At 43.6% G+C, this 20,341-nt stretch overlaps 1 protein-coding gene across 1 annotated transcript in view; it reads right to left on the bottom strand.

The window, feature by feature from the left end:
* LOC126433663 (CCN family member 4) overlaps positions 1-20,341 on the bottom strand; it is a 383,910-nt gene that overhangs the window by 179,482 nt on the left and 184,087 nt on the right. Inside the window, exon 2 of the mRNA XM_050090450.1 lies at positions 7,028-7,157. Within this exon, the coding sequence (XP_049946407.1) occupies positions 7,028-7,156 (129 nt within the window). The 5' untranslated portion in view covers position 7,157. The remainder of the gene's footprint in view (positions 1-7,027; positions 7,158-20,341) is intronic.

Here is a 20,341-nt window from a genome sequence, read left to right as displayed (position 1 = left end):
ACACCATCAAGTTCTACATAAAATTCATCATCCCAATGGAAATGGCTGGAAGTAAGGGAACGTCTGAAAACAGCAGACAAATCTCATGGGGAAAATATCCGTTCAAAAACCCATAACTTTGTTTACTGGGACCACAGACTTACAAGAATATCTTCAGGAGACAGAATTAGCCCTTCAGTCGTCTCTATAAATGATGTGAGTCGTTTATATATGAGTCCGTTCTCTCAGTATATGGCTGTAATTGAGTCGCCAGATATCTTGCTTTTCATTCGTGGGGGAAATGATAGTACTCACAACGGGTATCAGTAGGCTATGAAGTCTAGGACACAAAACTTCAGTCTTTAATAATGCTCTATTTCTTTTTTTGGAACAGAACTAGATGATTTTATCAGATCATTTAGTTTCCTAAATACGGCAGTTGTAGGATCGTTCTTAAGCTCGTTGTGCTTTTTTGATTCAAAATTTTGCTTCGATAATCGTCTTTATGCATAAGAACAGAAGCATTCCCATTATCATTAGGAAGAATATTTCTTCATCTTTATTTAAATCTCTAGCAGCCTTTCTCTCACCTTTCGTTAATTTACTTTCCAAAGATTTACGGCTGCGCATTTCTCTGGTGGTTTCAGTCCGGGTAGCGTTAGCCGTTCGTTTGGGGAGAGTACGTATACCTGCCTCTACATTCGCTATAATATCCTCATATGGTACTTTCATAGATACGCTAGCGCAGTTCCCTCATTCTGTAAGGACAGACATCTCGTCTTGCGATAAAACTCTCCCTGACTTGTTAACAACACTATCGCACATCACTGTATTATTTCTGCTTTCTATTAAGTTTGTATCTTTTCGAATTTCTTCTTATGTCTATAAGTAGTCATTTCTGTCACAGCTTTCATAGATCTAAATTTAAGGTAATGTATTTTGTTTAAAAAAGCCATATGTACATTCCTAGCAAGAAATAAATGCAGATGCAGTATCTTACGGTCAACAGAATCCATGTATCGTACTGTAATTCTGTATAATTATTAATCCAATGAACACAGATCGTCTAGAAAATCCTCTACAGCATTAAAAAATTAGGTGTGGGAGTCGAGTCTCTACAATGCAACAATAAAGTTAAAATACGAATTAAATATGGATTCTTCTCAGGTGAAAATTCCAGACGTGTAACTGATTTTGAGAAATTCTCCCCCTAGAGCCTTTTGATGACAAAATGAAGGCTTTTACAACCGAATGACATTGCTGCTGGTAAAGCTTTCGGGGTATTAGGTCATGATTCACTATACTCTTCCGTTCCTGACATTTAGTCCAGAATTGCGCTGGGTATCTTCAGAGGCATTACTGCTCTGAAAATATCCAACGCAATTTTGGACAAAGCGTTAGGAACAGAAGAGCTTCGTGGACCACGACTTTATATCCCGAAAGGCTTACCAGCAGCGGAGGAGGTGGTGATAATGGCAGAATGGAAGTATCAGTGGAAGAGAAAGAGAGTTGGATGAAGACAATATCAGTAGGAGATAAAAAGGGAGCACACAGTGATTGTTGGTGAGAGACAGTGGCATTAAAAGAGAGACAGAAATGAGTGGAGGTAGGAGCAGTTGGAGAAAAAAGGAGGAAGACAGGTAAAATAAAAAAGAAGTAAGTCGAGACCATAGATGGGCTTGGGGGAGTGGTAGGGGGGGAGGGAGGGGGGAACAGCGCTTGGAACCCCGCCTTCACAACGGCGAACTTACACATGACAAAATTTGTCCCCTTTCTCGCATCCTCTTTAGCTGCACTATAAAGTTTCCTGGTCTCGAAGTGAAAAGCCCGAGCAAACCGTCCCCAAGGACACGTTTGGAGGGGAGATAAGCTGAAGAGAAAGACGCCAGAATCTAAGACAGAAGGAAAGAGACTCGCAGTGTGAGAGAAAAAGAATGGGACAAAAACAAAGTCAGTGGGTCAGGGAGATAGTAAAAGTGACACTGAAGGAGACACTAGTAACGAAGAGGCTTCGTTCGCTGCAGAGACTAAGTAAAGGGTTTTAGAATGTTCTGTGTAAAAAGAGTGCAGAATATTCTCGCGTCCCAAAATTTATGTCAACGATGGCGGTATGCGGATTAAGGCGGCTTGTTCCCCAAAATTCTGTCACAATATTTTACACAGGAGCATATTCGCCGTCTTTGTGCTCCGACAGGTGCATTTTTCAGCTGTTCATTATCTGACCGTTAAATTTTGCACACGAAAATATTCAAAAAGAATACAAAAGCTAGCCTGACATCAAACAAACCCACATTAACATAACTGAAGTAATACGCCTGCACTCACGAGGGGACCTCACTCACCAGTTCTGTTCATTTTTCTTCATGTTTATAGCATTTGAAGGCCATGTTGGACTTCGATTTCCTATAGCAGTTCGCAGGGAAATTTGAGTCAATCCTGTTTGAATATTTGAAGATTTTTCAAGTGCTATTAATCGAAAAATATTCCGGACAATTTAACAGAGCCGCCGGTTGCTGAGTGCGTAGCATGTATTTCTTGTAACAGTAAAGTGACTTGCTCGATTCTCGCTGGCAGTTACTCTTCTTACTTTCATTTAAAATCTGTATCTATTATAAAATGTAAATGCTATAAAAATAAAATCTTCATATTTTTATTTACCAATCAATTGATACATGAGTATTCAAAACACACTGATATTTCTGTGTAAAATGGAAAATTTTAATTCTAAATGAAAACATTATACAGAGTGATCAGAAACAGTCAAACTCTTTCAAGGGTTCTGCACAGGAGGCTGTGCTGATAATAATTATCCAGAAAAAAATCCGATAGTCTGCGGCGTTTCCGAGATAACTAGTGTTGAAGTTAGCCAGTCACTCGTCGTGCCACAGAAGGTGTCGCCAGACGCGTTCCTCCTTTGGTTTCCTCAAACCGAATAAACGTAGCGCATTTAACTGGTAATTAACATTTCAACATGTGATAACTCTCACAGAGATGTCTGAGAATTACTGCGTTCAAGTGATTGAATTTTAACTTGCATTAAACTGATTGGCCAACTTCATTGCTATATGGCGTAAAGTATAGGTTTTTTTATTAACAATTATTTCTCAGTACACCCTCCCTCGCCCACAAGCTCTAGACCGTTTCTGACCACCCTGTACATGTTAATACTACTGCTCACTCTTTACAAACGAGATTACGCACTGCCTGATCAAAATGTGAAGCACCTAGAAGAAATGGTCGGACGTCGATGTAACTTCGTACACATGTACAACATCGGCGGATATGTAACTGAGTAGTTTTGCTATTCAGTTTCATAGGTAGGTCAACGACCAGAGTGCCTCAGTGGTGTTCATGTGCAATGTTGTTACCCCGTCTCGTAGCTTTTCAATAATTACTCTGAGGGACACGGAGGTGCTGATTACTTGTGTGAGACAGCGTTATCAGCACCCGACCCTGTCTGAAAGGGATCTTCATGAGGGCTTGCATTTCGTCAGCTAGTCGAATTGTGCTAAATTCAGATTTGTGGAGCAATCTTATGTAATTTCCAAGGTTCTGGTCGACCACGTCTTGACAAACAGAAGGAGGCACCGCCTTATTGTGAGCAAAGAATATTGTAACCCCTTCACTTCTGCACCTGTCATTCTAAAACAAATAATTGAATAACCATCATCCCTTACTATTGGCGAGCGACTAGAAGCAGTCACACTAAGGGAACTATCGTCTCATGCGTAGGCTGCCGATAACACTGTTACGTCACAGAGTAGTACGGATTCCGAGTTATAAAATTTTTAACAGAGTTCAGCCACCTTCACGCAAGATAGGCAGGTTACACCACGATTAGCGGCGGACCAGGAAGTATGGTGATGCAAGACAGACGGGCAGCACAGTCTGCAACTCTGCAGTAGATGAGTGAGAGAGAGCACACGCAGCGGGAAAACATAAATGGACAACGGCTAAGCAAAGTAACACGCACGGTCGTTCGCGCCGCGGGGTGCCGCAAGAAGCAATAGACATGCCCGGGAAAACACTCATAGACCAATTTCACAAGCTGCTAAGAGAGAATTAAAGCAAAGGTAGCAGAATAACGAGGCCACATGCGGTCATCGCTAAAAAACCGGACGTCACAGAACCATGGAAAGCTCCTTAATTAGCGGAGCCCCAGCTCCAAGCGGGGGAGAACGGTTCAGGTCAATGGGAACGATGGAATCCGTGTCGACGACATTTCGTTCCATGAACTTGTTTTTTTAGTAACTCTTGTCTCAAATCAACCAGCGCAGTACCAGCCAGTTGTGGAGTGCCACAAAGCTGAACTCCACTGACGAGATCCATGCTGTGTCACATCAACCACTACTGAAGGGAGAGCTGAAGAACTACCAGCAGCAGTGCACTACCAGGTGCTGTACTCTCTGAGTGTTAGACCGAAGAAGGCAACCAGGGTTCTTGGCGCACCACCGCCCGGTACGCATAAGCTCATCCGGGTGCGGGGAGTACCAATCCGACAGTAGTGGGTTCAACGCCTGTCATCTACAGCACGCTGCGGATGGGGTGGTCCAGAGAACAAGAGGCACGGAGAGGGATCGAGTACACTCCCTTAGCCGGTAACAGCCATCTGTGCTGTACCAGGCTGGCTAAACATCCGTATCGAGGTAAGAGGAACGACGTCTCGCTAGGACGCAGGCGCAAGGACTGGTGCACCGTCCGACACCGAGAGTCGGTCTGTGACCAGGGCAGGAGGCAACTACGGCCAACGGTGCACCTCCGTTTGTAAAGTTGTCACAATAGTGTCACGAGCGCTTCCAGACGATTCCTGACATCGTGCAGAGGCGTCATCCGCTCAGCTCCTCTATAACACCATCACACAAACGGTCTCTTACGGAGTGGTGCCATGACCAGAAAATATGGAGTGCTGAAGAACGGAGTTGCATTGTCCTCAGAAATAAATCACTTTTGTGTACCATACTAGATAACCTTCATCAGCAAGTATGGCGGAGACCTGGGGACAGTACTGTTCTTCCAGTGTTTTGGAAAGTCGTAGCAGTGTTACTCCTGGAACCATGGTATGGGGAGCCATCGGATGTGATTTCAGATCATGACTACTAGTGCTGAGGGATCTCTGATGACACAGCGGTGCCATGTGTTAACTCTCATGAGATACTGTCATGGCGCAATTTTTGAACCAGACAATGCTCGTCCGCACATGGTAAATATCTCTACAACTGCTTGCATGATGATAAGGTATTTCCAAGGATAGCGAGATCAGAGGTATGTTCCCAATAGAAAATGTGTTGGAACAGCTCGGATGTCAACTGTAGCCCAGTGCCTCTATTCAGAGTATCAACGACCAGTGACAACGGTTGTGGGCCAGCTTGGCTCGGTTGGGGATACAACTTTATTACACCTTTCCGAAATGAATCAGTACAGGCATCAGCCCAGAGGCGCTGCAAAGTCATACTATTAAGTGGGGCATACTGCTTAATCTCTTCAATAAAATTCTTCAGGGTATCAGGCCGCATCGTCATAATTTAAAATGCGCCAACGTTTCGGCCAGCGTTGCAGCTAGCCTTCATCAGGGCCTTACGTTAACTGCTAAATGCTTAATTTGTTGCAAATTTTTCTAGCTTTTATAATCATTGAAAGAACATTATATGCTCTCTCACACAATGAAGGTATATTTCGTTTCTCTGGCCTTTCTGAGTGGTTCACTTTTGTTGCACGCAGTGTATTTTATTTTCTACTAGCTTCTTCCCAGTGGCTTCGATACAGATATTGAACACATCTCCCTCCTTTCCCTCTCCATCACATCCTCCCACTTATATCTACCTCTGTCCCCCAGTCCCCCACCATCCCTCTACATTGTCTACCTGCCTTCTGCCTCTCTCACTCCTCCCCTCTCAGTTCCTCCTCCTCCTCGTCCATCTCTTCATCGCTTCTTCTTTCTACCTGAACCTTCGTTATTGGTCGTTGTATTTGTTCGTGACGGACGTCCCACGACGCTTGTTCAAGTTCATCGTTCATCCATTCCTTCAGTTTTTTTGTTACAGAGGGTAGCTATACCTCTGACGGAACAAGCTAAGCCACCGCGCCAGCGTCAAGCACGACCCACGAGCCGTCTTCACAGTTTTACTTCGGCCAGTAGCTCGTCTCCTGCCTTCAAAAACTTCACAGAAGCTCTCTTGCGAAACTTGCAGAACTAGTATTCATGGAAGAAAGGATACTGTGCAGACATGGCTTAGCCACAGCCTGGGAGTGTTCCCAGAAGGAAATTTTCGCTCTGCAGCGGAGTGTGTGTGCTCATACGTAACTTTCTGGCAAGTCAAAACTGTCTGTGGGACCGCAACTCGAACTCGTGAGCTTCACCTTTCGCGGGTAAGCGTTCTACCAAGTCAGCTACCCAAGCACGACTCACGAGCCGTCTTCACAGCTCTACTTTCATAGGTATCTCGTGTCCCACCTTCCGAACTTCACAAAAGTTCTCCTGCTAAAATTCACTGGAGAGCATTGGTCTGTTCCCATCCACGCCTTGTCGACATGAGTAGACGCTGAAATTCAGTTTATTTCTGTACCTCTGACGTAAAGGCAGCGATTTAAAGCTGGTTGATAAAGCCGGCCAAATCTACTCCAACACAACTTACTTGTCATGCAGGACAGCCTACATGTTGGGACCTGAAAAACTGTTTAACTGTCTCTAATATATATACGCTGGACTGCAGATGAGGTTCATTCGACTTGCTGATGCTGTTCTCACACACTATGACTGTCATGGAGGGCACCTTTTTTTGTCCATATATCCTCCAATTGGGGCTAGAAGGCTATAAAACTCATAGTGCTGATACTCGTGAGGCCTACTGTTGCTGTGTCACATTTGGCTGAAATCGATCAAGGGGCTCAGGAGGAGATAACAGGTACACAGATACACACATCCAATATCCTCTTCTACATGTAGATGTTCCGCATTTTTGTTCAAATCAGAACCAAACTTCATAACAAAGTAAGGCACAGTGACTTCCCGTTAGGGCTGGCCTGTAGTGAGCGAGAGTAGTGTACTGACCTCCTGGTAGGGCCTGGACTGGGGGTGCTGGTCCTTGTAGACCTCGCACTCGTAGCAGGGTGCCCGCTGTCCCAGCGCGCCCTCCAGCTCCGGCGTCAGCGACAGCACCAGCAGCACCGCCACGTTCATCCTGCACCACAAGATAAAAACGCCTGTCACTGTCTCCACTCGTCATCAACAAACTCAAGGGTGGACATCAAATTCCTCCTTCTGTGTACCTTCAGGGGCTGCACACTTCCATATTATGGAAATAACAGGATACTTCAGTAAACAACACATAGGGAATGATCCCCTAAATATTATGAAATAGTAAGTTTAGAGTCTGCCAACTCTAATGAAGAAGAGACGAGTTTTAACATGCCTTTTGACATCGTTGTATCGTTGTTGTCAAGTACTTCGTGGTAAAATGTTCCACTGGGGATCGGAGGAAGGGGGAATGAGAAGGGGATTTAGTGAGCAGGACTTTGGAGAAACAGAAGTTCCCACTTGGAACGGCAGAGCATATTGCAGGAATTTTTTGATTGGGAGCAGGAAAGGAAAATTGAGGCACAGTTGAAGGAAACAGGGAAAGATTTGTACTTGGTGGCAAGGTAGGGACACAGAGAGTACAGTTAGTATTAAGGAGAGATATGTCACAGGTAGGATTAGGAACAAGAAATGTATACCACAGTTCACTATGGTTTAGGAAGCTTAAGGATTGTACCACCCAGGACTAACGATAGGTGGGCTTTCACTTGATTGGGCTACACTTAAACAGGCCTGGGAAGAGAAGATTAGTACTTCATGAAAGTAAGGGAGCAGGTCTTGGGTCACACGTGGTGAACTATCTGTAGTATCCTTTTCTGGATAAATCCAGATGTCAGAGTCCCCTGTCTACGTAATATCTCTGACAGCTTAAAAAAGTTTTGTAATAAAGCTTCACTAGAATCTGGCGCGCCAGATGAAATGCTTACTACATGTCACAATGAAAAATAAACCACTGGAAATACAACTCCTCTTCGAAACATGCTCTCAATAAAAAATGAAATACATCAACTTGAAACTGAGCTCCAGGTTTTGAACATCACACTACCGTACCTCACTGAGCACAGAATGAACACGCTTTATTTCCATTGTACGAAAGGACAACTTCTTATTTATGAAGCATTTCAAAGGTGGAGGATAATGCATCTATTTCAGAAATGAAGTTTAAATGAGTACATGATCTTATGCAGAAAGTTAAGACATCACCTTGACACATCAACTATTACATTAACACAGCTTGACATCAACAAGAAGTTCATGATTTTTCTATCATTTAACCAAATGTAGTGCGGATACTTTTTCAGTAAATTAACAGATGTTTTACGTACAGTCTAAACTACAAAAGTTGACATAATTTGGTCTGGAGACATCAATATAAACACAAATACCACAAATGGTAGTAGTGGCGCCACCACAAATATCTTTTGGCATGTTGCTTTTGGTCAGCAGAGCAACACGGAAAATTACAATTACGATGATCGGTCATTTGTCAACAAATATGGACAGAGAAATCTGTGGTGTTGCCAGAAAATATCTCAGACTCGCATACTATTTTTGACAAAGAGTAACAGTATGGAGAAAGTCCCTAAAGTGTACTCCTACTAAATACATTGATAAGAAATCAAAATACAAGATTATCTGAACTGCAGCCTTAAAAAAAAAAAAGAAACTTCCTGAATGTCAGTGGCAGTGCTTCACCAAACCATACGAATAACAGCCGGTATGAAGAAGTCCTTCCAAGTCATTAGATACCTTAGTTCCATGAAAAAGAGCCTTAATGAGCGGAAGTCCTTAAGTTCCTATCTCAGATACAAAAAGAGTCAAAGATAGCTGAAAAAATCATTCAATTATAAAATAATTTATAATGAAACACAGTGTCGGGATATCACTTAACAGGGAACAGTGGAAGATAGACAGAAGCATAATGAAGTACAGCTAACGGAGGGTGATAATGCAATAAATGATCCACACAGCAAACTGTGTGAACGAGCTTGTTTTATTAACTATTGTAGAGAAATTACAAAAAAGTACTAACAACGAACACAACACCTGTAAATAATCATGGACTGAGAACAGAGAGGTTACTACCATACAGAGAACACGAATTAACAAAAACCGCACTAAACCTGAAAAGTAAAAAGCCTTTAGGCTATGATGAAGTACCAATAATGTGCTGAAACAAAGTGTACTGAACAGACAAGCTTCCTTAATAAACATAATAAACGACTCATTCGTTTCAGGTAAATACATTGAGCATTTAAAATATCCAAGCTTTATGTCTCTGGTAAAAAAAAGTAAAATTCAAACCAGACAGAAAATACACATCCACTTTGCTCCTGCCATCATTCTCAAAAATAACAGAGTCAGTTTAAAAGTCTGATTAGTGAGTTACTTGAGTACATACAATCTACCAAGTAAATCACAATTTTATATTCTGAATTGGTAGAAATATAGAATCATCTATAGTAGAATTCACACAATTGGAATTTGGTGCTCTTGATAGGTAAGAGTGTGTCACAGGCTTGCGACTGAATAAGGGAGGATCATTTCTAACAAGGGCAACTCCCCATCGCACCCCCTCAGATTTAAAGGTAAAATAGCCCAGTGGAGGCCCGTCAAACACGGAACACAGGTCAAGCATAAAAACAGAAAGAAATTGTACTGAACTGTGAAAAAAAGGTACAGGGAAACAGTGACGGTTCAAGGTAGGAACTGCAACATTGAGCGAATGTGATGAGCAGTGGCGTGGTGGTATGTGGTCACAGTGTTTCACTGTCCAGCGGACGAACTCTATTCAGAACACCCTCGTCTCATTTGTTTTATTTCCCTTTATTCACAACATTGTGAACCGTCCATCCGGTCTTTGAAATGCTTGTTGTCTTTTAGTCTTTGCAGTTGTCATGTTATACATTGGTTATGGAATTGAGTCATGTGGTAAGAATACTTTACTGTGGCAAATAAACGTGATGAATAGTGAGAACAGGCGAGACACCACATAGATGTATCACCCAAATGAAAACAACAAATAAAACAGGTGTGGAGTATGTTACAATAAAGATATTCAATACGGAACGTAACTTCAGAAACGTTAAAAACATAGGCCTCGTCAGAGCAACGAGAAACTGTGTGTCTTTGTAACTGTTACGTTCATTTGATGCAACTTCTGTAACAAACTGCTATGATTTCATCTTTTTTTTTTTTTTCTTTTTTTTTTTTTTTTTTTTTTTTTTTTTTTTTTGGGAGTGATCATATTCACAATTATTCGAACACCTAAATCTGGCAAGAAGGCATCACTCACCCACTTATCAAGCCCACAAATTAGGATCGTCGGTCAGATATTCGTGCTATATATCACATAATTATACTGTCACTAATTCCGTTTGTGACACACCAGACGTGTTTTCCGTTGGAGGGTTCGGTAGACTCGTCGCCTTGCCGTCAAATGTTTGCGCTTCCCATCCGAAAGCCACTTAATTTCGGCTGCTAATAGAGCAGTTGTGCAGAATCAACTGTCATTAGAGGTACAGTCCTTAGACCCCGCTATTGCAAACGGACATTACACCACGACAGAGACAAAAAATTAAATACAACGAATAGTGAAAGAAGTGAGATTTGAACACGAGTCGCCAACGTGGCAGTCCAACACCATGACCACTTTTTTGAGTAAAATGAAAGTGTCTTTATTTAAAAATGAACGAAACATTGATCTACGAAAATTGCACTTACACTCCTGGAAATTGAAATAAGAACACCGTGAATTCATTGTCCCAGGAAGGGGAAACTTTATTGACACATTCCTGGGGTCAGATACATCACATGATCACACTGACAGAACCACAGGCACATAGACACAGGCAACAGAGCATGCACAATGTCGGCACTAGTACAGTGTATATCCACCTTTCGCAGCAATGCAGGCTGCTATTCTCCCATGGAGACGATTGTAGAGATGCTGGATGTAGTCCTGTGGAACGGCTTGCCATGCCATTTCCACCTGGCGCCTCAGTTGGACCCGCGTTCGTGCTGGACGTGCAGACCGCGTGAGACGACGCTTCATCCAGTCCCAAACATGCTCAATGGGGGACAGATCCGGAGATCTTGCTGGCCAGGGTAGTTGACTTACACCTTCTAGAGCACGTTGGGTGGCACGGGATACATGCGGACGTGCATTGTCCTGTTGGAACAGCAAGTTCCCTTGCCGGTCTAGGAATGGTAGAACGATGGGTTCGATGACGGTTTGGATGTACGGTGCACTATTCAGTGTCCCCTCGACGATCACCAGTGGTGTACGGCCAGTGTAGGAGATCGCTCCCCACACCATGATGCCGGGTGTTGGCCCTGTGTGCCTCGGTCGTATGCAGTCCTGATTGTGGCGCTCACCTGCACGGCGCCAAACACGCATACGACCATCATTGGCACCAAGGCAGAAGCGACTCTCATCGCTGAAGACGACACGTCTCCATTCGTCCCTCCATTCACGCCTGTCGCGACACCACTGGAGGCGGGCTGCACGATGTTGGGGCGTGAGCGGAAGACGGCCTAACGGTGTGCGGGACCGTAGCCCAGCTTCATGGAAACGGTTGCGAATGGTCCTCGCCGATACCCCAGGAGCAACAGTGTCCCTAATTTGCTGGGAAGTGGCGGTGCGGCCCCTACGGCACTGCGTAGGATCCTACGGTCTTGGCGTGCATCCGTGCGTCGCTGCGGTCCGGTCCCAGGTCGACGGGCACGTGCACCTTCCGCCGACCACTGGCGACAACATCGATGTACTGTGGAGACCTCACGCCCCACGTGTTGAGCAATTCGGCGGTACGTCCACCCGGCCTCCCGCATGCCCACTATACGCCCTCGCTCAAAGTCCGTCAACTGCACATACGGTTCACGTCCACGCTGTCGCGGCATGCTACCAGTGTTAAAGACTGCGATGGAGCTCCGTATGCCACGGCAAACTGGCTGACACTGACGGCGGCGGTACACAAATGCTGCGCAGCTAGCGCCATTCGACGGCCAACACCAAGGTTCCTGGTGTGTCCGCTGTGCCGTGCGTGTGACCATTGCTTGTACAGCCCTCTCGCAGTGTCCGGAGCAAGTATGGTGGGTCTGACACACCGGTGTCAATGTGTTCTTTTTTCCATTTCCAGGAGTGTATTTAGCGAAACTTACTGCCATTAATGTTCGGGGAATCCAGGAGACATATCTTACATGCATATAACCACAAAACAAAATAACTTTAGACCAAAATGAGAAAACTGAGAAACTAAATAATACAGATGGATTCAAAGCATTTAAAGATGATTAAATGATCAGTGACGGAGGATCATGAAATGTAAGAAATACGCACTACACAGGAAAGTAGGCCTAGGTAGGGCCAAAAATCCGGCAGATGAAACGCTCAATCTTTCACTTAGGTACAGCGAAGTCAATAGGCCTGTTAAACCTGTCATTTTAATTAATTTTTCTAGACCATAAGTTCGTTGCCCCAGAATGCACAACATGTTTAATTTTTTTCACACTTTTACTTCCTTTGCTGTTTAACCAGTATTTAGAATTGATTCGACCAGCATTATTAAAACGTGAAGAAACCTTGTCCATGATATCAGTTAAGAACGCATGTGAAACAATAATAATACACACAGAAAATTTTAAACGAGAACAAACACTAAGTAAAGATCTTATTAACGCACTGAAAGTCCACCAAAAAAAAAAAAAAAGACAAATTTTCAACTGCCTTTCATTGCTCTTATGGAGATGTCTGTTATGGTAAGATGTCACTTCTCGCAGGTGTCCATGGTTTGAAAAGCGTATAGATTTAAACGGTGCTTGAGTTTCTTCACAAAACATATTTATGTGAAGTATTCCATTACGAACTGGTGACTCACTGTTAGTAAGAATGAAAAGAATTAGTAAACTGAATAGTGAAAAATATATTCGGATTAGCGATTTGGATATACATACATGTCTGATTACAAATAGAGTCCGCCTCTTGGGTAGTTTAAGTGTTTCTAAATAATTACAAAGGAGAACTTTCTGATGGCGGTGCTGCTGTATGTTGGTTTGCTGTTGGAGTGTCTCTTGACTACAACATGAATCTACTCGGTGAATACGTGTCTCGGTTTCTGTTCATGATTTTCCGAGATCATCGGAAAGTAGTTATATAATCTGTGGGTGCCGAAAGGTGGTCAAAGCTACTGAATTTTCTTCTGTAACAACCTCAAATGTAGCAAACAATTCTGTTCTCAAAATATTGTGTTTTAGTTCTGAAATTCATGTTTGATGTAATAAGATGAATAACAGACAGCTTTATTGGTTCACTGACGTCCTACTGTCTTCATCTCAATAGCATGCCTAGTAGCATCCGCATTTTTTGGATCATATTATTTTGAGAACATTTTGGTGCACAGAACAGAATATGCGCACCTATGTCATCACGTTACGGCAATCCGCCGTACCATTCTGCCACGCTGTTCCATTTATCCAAGGAGTACTATTTCAAATAAGTTTATCTGAGATTTAAACTTAGGCACGTCAGGTCACTCCTTACTTGCATCTAAGAAACGTCGGCGAAGCACTGTCTCTTGCAACATTTCTATAGGCTGATCTGTAGCATTGCTCCGAAGGTAAAACGAAATCTGACCCTGAGGAAATGCAATCGTCTCACGCATTAATACATTTTGAAATACTGAAAATTAGCAAACAGATGTTGAGTGGTATTTATGAGACAGGTATCAAACTCAGAGACAGTTTGGGAAAAAAGTAAACAAAATAAAATAAATTTTAAAAAATGCATTGAAACTGTCGGACATATAGACATGAATTTTGTATTTGTTTTGGTAAGATAAGCGGACAAAATATTAGTCACTCTCCTAAAAGCGCACTCTTCTTACTAAGGAGAAATCAATATGAGACAGAACTGGAAACAGGAGCTCATGTGTCAATTTAATGCAGACATAAGTCTTCGCAGTAACGTGTTGTGTATGTGGCAATTGGTTGTATGCAATCAACACAGTAACATAGGTCAAAGGGGATACCTGACAATATGAAACGAAAAAGGTATCTTATTGGCATGTTCCCACAGGCACGCCGCTTTTTTGTTGCATTATCTCGACTTTCCAGCGTGTCTCTTACCGCTATAGCTCGCAAGCTACTCTCATTTTCTTTCCGCACTCTTTCTCCCTCTCCCTCCTTTCCTAGTTTGGTTTCACCAGCGTCTTCTCGTCGACAGTTCTTCTTTTTTTATTTCTCCTAATTTGCGTCAGCTGCCAGTGAGTGAATTTGTGACATGACCCTTTTAAGTAGATAAATTTAGCTCCTAGTACGCAATGAAGCTCCGATTTGGTGAGTTAAATAAGAAAATATTCTTCGCAAACCCTTTTAGCAAAGATTCAAAATATAATAATGCTTTAGCACAAAATGAAAATTTCATTCTACAATCAAAGATGTAAAGCGAATAAAAGGTTCCGAAATGAAAGAATCATCTCGAGATTTTCGAATAACTTAAAGGTTTACTGTACAAGGCTGTGAAGAACTCGTCGAGTCATTGTCAAATGCGCGAGAGAGCCTGAAAATGATTCTCCATTCTGAAAATTTGTTTTCACGTATTGTATTCCACTCATTTGTCAACTGCACATTGTGGGAAGGCATTTTGATCACTATCTACATCTACATTTATACGCCGCAAGCCACCCAACGGTGTGTGGCGAAGGGCACTTTACGTGCCACTGTCATTACCTCCCTTTCCTGTTCCAGTCGCGTATGGTTCGCGGTAAGAACGACTGCCGGAAAGCCTCCGTGCGCGCTCGAATCTCTCTAATTTTACATTCATGATCTCCTCGGGAGGTATAAGTAGGGGTAAGCAATATATTCGATACCTCATCCAGAAACGCACCCTCTCGAAACCTGGACAGCAAGCTACACCGCGATGCAGAGCGCCTCTCTTGCAGAGTCTGCCACTTGAGTTTGCTACACATCTCCGTAACGCTATCACGCTTACCTAATAACCCTGTGACGAAAAGCGCCGTTCTTCTTTGGATCTTCTCTATCTCCTCTGTCAACCCGCCTTGGTACGGTTCCCACACTGATGAGCAATACTCAAGTATAGGTCGAACGAGTGTTTTGTAAGCCACCTCCTTTGTTGATGGACTACATTTTCTAAGGACTCTCCCAATGAATCTCAACCTGGCACCCGCCTTACCCACATTTTATTTTATATGATCATTCCACTTCAAATCATTCCGTACGCATACTCCCAGATATTTTACAGAAGTAACTGCTACCAGTATTTGTTCCGCTATCATATAATCATACAATAAAGGATCCTTCTTTCTATGTATTCGCAATACATTACATTTGTCTGTGTTAGCGGTCAGTTGCCACTCCCTGCACCAAGTGCCTATCCGCTGCAGACCTTTCTAATGCTGCAGCTTCTCGGTATACTACAGCATCATCCGCGAAAAGCCGCATGGAACTTCCGTCACTATCTACTAGGTCATTTATATATGTTGTGAAAAGCTATGGTCCCATAACACTCCCCTGTGGCACTCCAGAGGTTACTTTAACGTCTGTAGACGTCTCTCCACTGAGAACAACATGTTGTGTTCTGTTTGCCAAAAACTCTTCAATCCAGCCACACAGCTGGTCTGACATTCCGTAGGCTCTTACTTTGTTTATCAGGCGACAGTGCGGAACTGTATCGCCCCGTATCAAGTTGTTAAACACAATCTATAAAAACACTAGCTGAGAAACTCAACATTTTCCAGGCATTTGTTTATAGCTGTGTGTCCATGCCCTTACGATGCAGTATCTCGCCTCGTTTTTAACATTTATGACGTAATGTCTTCTGAATTATGTGTCGTACAGTAACATAATTTTGTAGGTACATTCAGCGGCAAACATGGAGACTGTCTGCTGATTGTGTATCGGATGGACTTTCTAACAACGAAGTACTAAATGTAAACGTCATGCACGTTGCGGCATTTTATCATCATCTCACTATTTATGACGTCATATCTCATGAACTATGTATTGTACAATGATATTATGAGTTAGGTACATTCAGCGGCATATGTGGATGCTGTCTGTGAAATTTATTGCGAATAGGGGCAGTAACAAATAAGTAAAAACGTCATGTATGATAGAGCAGTTTGCCCGGGTTCCCGGGTTCGATTCCCGGCGGGTCAGGCATTTTCTCTGCCTCGTGATGACTGGGTGTTGTGTGATGTCCTTAGGTTAGTTAGGTTTAAGTAGTTCTAAGTTCTCCGGGACTGATGACCTCAGATGTTAAGTCCCATAGTGCTCAGAGCCATTTGAACCATTTTTTGATAGGGCAGTTTTTTTACGCTTATCATTGTTTATGACGTCTTATCTCCTGAACTATTGGTCCTACAGTGTTATAATTTTCCACATACATTCAGTGGTGTATTTGAATACTGTTTCTAAAGTGCGTCACGAATACATTTGCAGTAAAGAAGAACTAATTTACGCTTTTCAGCTATAGCGCTATGACCACCTGCCTAATAGCTGGTACGTCCACATTTGGCATGGATGACAGCGGCGACGCGTCGTGGCGTGGAAGCAGTGAGGCCGTGGTAGGTCGCTGGAGGGAGCTGACACCACACCTGCACACACAAGTCACCTAATTCCCGTAAATTCCGGGTAGGGGTCGATGAGATCTGACGCCACGTTCAATCACATCCGAGATGTGTTAGATCGGGTTTAGATCTGGTGAGTTGGGGGGGGGGGGGCACCACATCAACTGGAACTTGCCGCTGTCTTCTTAGAACCACTCCGTCACACCCATGGCCTTGTGACACGGCGCATTATCGTGTTGAAAAATGCCACTGCTATAGTATAACATGATTGTCATGATGTGATGTTCGTGGTCTTCAACCAGTGTACGATACTTCTTGGCCGTCATGGTGCCTTGCACGAGCTCCACTGGACCCACGGATTCCCCAGAGCATGATGGAAGTCGCCATCAACTTGTCTCCGTCCCGCAGTATAGGTATCAAGGAACTGTTTCCTTGGAAGACAATGGTTGCGCGTCCTGACATTGCTATGATGAGGAAGGTATCGGGATTCAGTCAGACTATGGAACGCACTGCCACTGCTCCAACGCAAAGTGCCGATATCGTGGTGTTTGGCACATGCATGAGTTGTCGGCTGCGAAGGCTCACCATTAGGAGTGTTCGGTGCACTGTGTGTCCAGACAGACTTGTACTCTGGCCAGCAATAAAGTCTGAAGTTATTTCCGCCACAGTTCAGACACGTATTCTGCCTAGCGTTGAAGTCTGATGTTAATTCCACCATAGTTCGACAAGTGTTGAACACATTCATCACAGAACTCCTCGAATACCTCAATAATCGTGCAGTTTCCGAAATGCTCATACCGAGACTCCGTGCCATCACAATCTGCCCTCGTCAAACACAGGTAGATCGCGTACCTTGCCCGTTCCACACCCGGACAGCATGTGCACTGACACTACATGCACCACGTGTGACTAGTAGTCACTTCTCGCTAGGTGACGCAGCTATCGTCTGGACGGGTTTATATCCATAGCAGGTTTTTGGTCTGGCCGATCAGTGCATAATGTCATATCTCATTCGGTACTTTTACTGCACGAATAGGGGAAAAGAAGTTAGCGATAAACAGTTATTTCCTTTCATCATTTTACAGGCGTTGCCAGTGACAGGAAATGTCATAAAGGTTTAAGCTTAAGTCTAAAGTTTATTGCAGGTCACTAAGTGCTCTCATTCTAAAACGCTAGATGAATAAAATCTAGCGAGCTGTCTAGGCGCTGCAGTCATCGACTGTGCGCCTGATCCCGGCGGAGGTTCGAGTCCTCCCTCGGGCATGGGTGTATGTGTTTGTCCTTAGGATAATTTAGGTTTAAGTAGTGTGTAAGCTTAGGGACCGATGACCTTAGCAGTTAAGTCCCATAAGATTTCACACACATTTGAACATTTTTTTTTTTTTTTGAATAAAATCTAGGATTTCACGTGCCGTGGACTACGCTTCTTCTTCATCCCCATCCCCTTGATGGGTATGTGGTTCTCACCCACACAGTAATTGTTACCCGACAGTAAAATATGTGTGTACAAAGTTAGTTGAAATCGGTCTAGTGGCTTAGGACTAAATGTGGAACATACACACGAGACACAATTTATATATGGTGTGTCAAATAATGTATACACACTTTGAACTGTCATAGACTATTTATTTCCTGATCTACAAGGTTAAATATCTGTGAGGAAGTAATGTTATGTTTCTTCAACAGGTGGTAGCAGTGGCAAGGAAGTAACTGCAACATGGCGGACGTGCGTTTGAGCTTTGAGGCGCGGAAGAAGATAATTAAGTGGTACTGGAAGTTTGAGAATATAGCCGGCCGAAGTGGCCGTGCGGTTAAAGGCGCTGCAGTCTGGAACCGCAAGACTGCTACGGTCGCAGGTTCGAATCCTGCCTCGGGCATGGATGTTTGTGATGTCCTTAGGTTAGTTAGGTTTAACTAGTTCTAAGTTCTAGGGGACTAATGACCTCAGCAGTTGAGTCCCATAGTGCTCAGAGCCATTTGAACCATTTTTTTTTTTGAGAATATAGCTGCGGTTCGAAGACAGTGGAGAAGTGAGTATGGTACAGAACCACCTTCAAGGTTAACAATTACACATCTACGAGACAAATTCGAAATTCATGGAACTGTGTGTGATGTGCATAAAGGTCGATGAGGGCGACCTCGTACAGCTACAAGTGATGATTCCACAACTGCGGTCTTGGAACTGTTTCAGTGTTCACCTGAAAAATCTCCAAGGCAAGCGGTACGTGAGAGTAATGTAAGTGCTAGTAGTGTGCTGCGCATTCTGAAGAAAGGTAAGTTTCGTCTGTCCATTCCAAGGCTGGTGCAAGAGCTAAGTGACGACGATGCAGATCGAAGGTTAGATTTTGTGAATGGGTTCAGGAGATGGTGAGACGTGAACCGGGATTTATGGGTAGCAGAATTTGGTCGGATGTAGCCCAGTTCAAACTCAGTGGAACTGTCAATAGGCACAATTGTGTGTACTGGGCTGAAGATAATCCTCACATTACAGTTGAAACGGCTGTGAATTTGCCTTGTGTAAATGTGTGGTGTGGTTTGTCCGCAAGGGGTCTCATTGGGCCTTTCCGCTTTGAAGGTACTGTTACTGGAGAAACGTACCTAACAATGCTTGCTGACTCCATATTCCCTGCCACTCGTGCATTATACGGTAAAAAAAAAAAAATGGCTCTGAGAACTATGGGACTTAACATCTATGGTCATCAGTCCCCTAGAACTTAGAACTACTTAAACCTAACTAACCTAAGGACAGCACACAACATCCAGTCATCACGAGGCAGAGAATATCCCTGATCCCGCCGGGAATCGAACACGGGAACCCGGGCGTGGGAAGCGAGAACGCTACCGCACGACCACGAGCTGCGGACATTATACGGTAATGATGAGTTTTACTTCCAACAAGATAGCACCCCGCCGCACTATCATAGGGACGTACGAGCATAACCTGGATCACAATGTGCCAGGCGGACATTATACGGTAATGATGAGTTTTACTTCCAACAAGATAGCACCCCGCCGCACTATCATAGGGACGTACGAGCATAACCTGGATCACAATGTGCCAGGCCAGTGGATAGGACGCAAGGGACCAATCGAGTTTCCTGAACGCTCTCCAGACCTCACGTCGTTGGATTTATTCTTATGGGGCACAGTAAAAGATGAGGTGTACAAACGTAAACCACGTAACCTGGACACACTTTGGAATGAGATTCAGGCGGTGTGCGCAGAAATCTCATTGGACACTTTGGTACGATGTGCGGAATCAGTGGTGACTCGTACTCAGAAATGTATTGATGCTGAAGGCCACCATTTTGAACATTAATCACATTTGCAAAGCACATTTATTTTTCCAATTGGACTTTAAGCATTATGTTTCCAGAAATTTAGCATCTTAGAACGGGAAATAAATTTTCTATGACGCTTCAAAGTGTGTATACATTTTTTTGACTGTGGAGAGAATATGCAATTGAATCTACTGTTTTCACTGATAGCACACATTGTTGACATACCTACTGTACCTCCGAGCAAATGGACTCGTCCGTCCCACGTCACAGGCGTGCGCACAATCGAGAGAAACGCAGGCATTTGTCAGCGAGCGGTCTAACGTAACGGTGTCACTATGTTTTCGGAACAGGAACAACGTAGTTTGATCAAGATTGAATGTGCCAGAGGTCGTGCAGCACGACAGTGTCATCAAGGTCATCAA

Source organism: Schistocerca serialis, chromosome 1 (assembly GCF_023864345.2).
Source record: "Schistocerca serialis cubense isolate TAMUIC-IGC-003099 chromosome 1, iqSchSeri2.2, whole genome shotgun sequence".
NCBI lineage: Eukaryota > Metazoa > Arthropoda > Insecta > Orthoptera > Acrididae > Schistocerca > Schistocerca serialis.
This window is presented reverse-complemented; position numbering and strand designations above follow the sequence as displayed.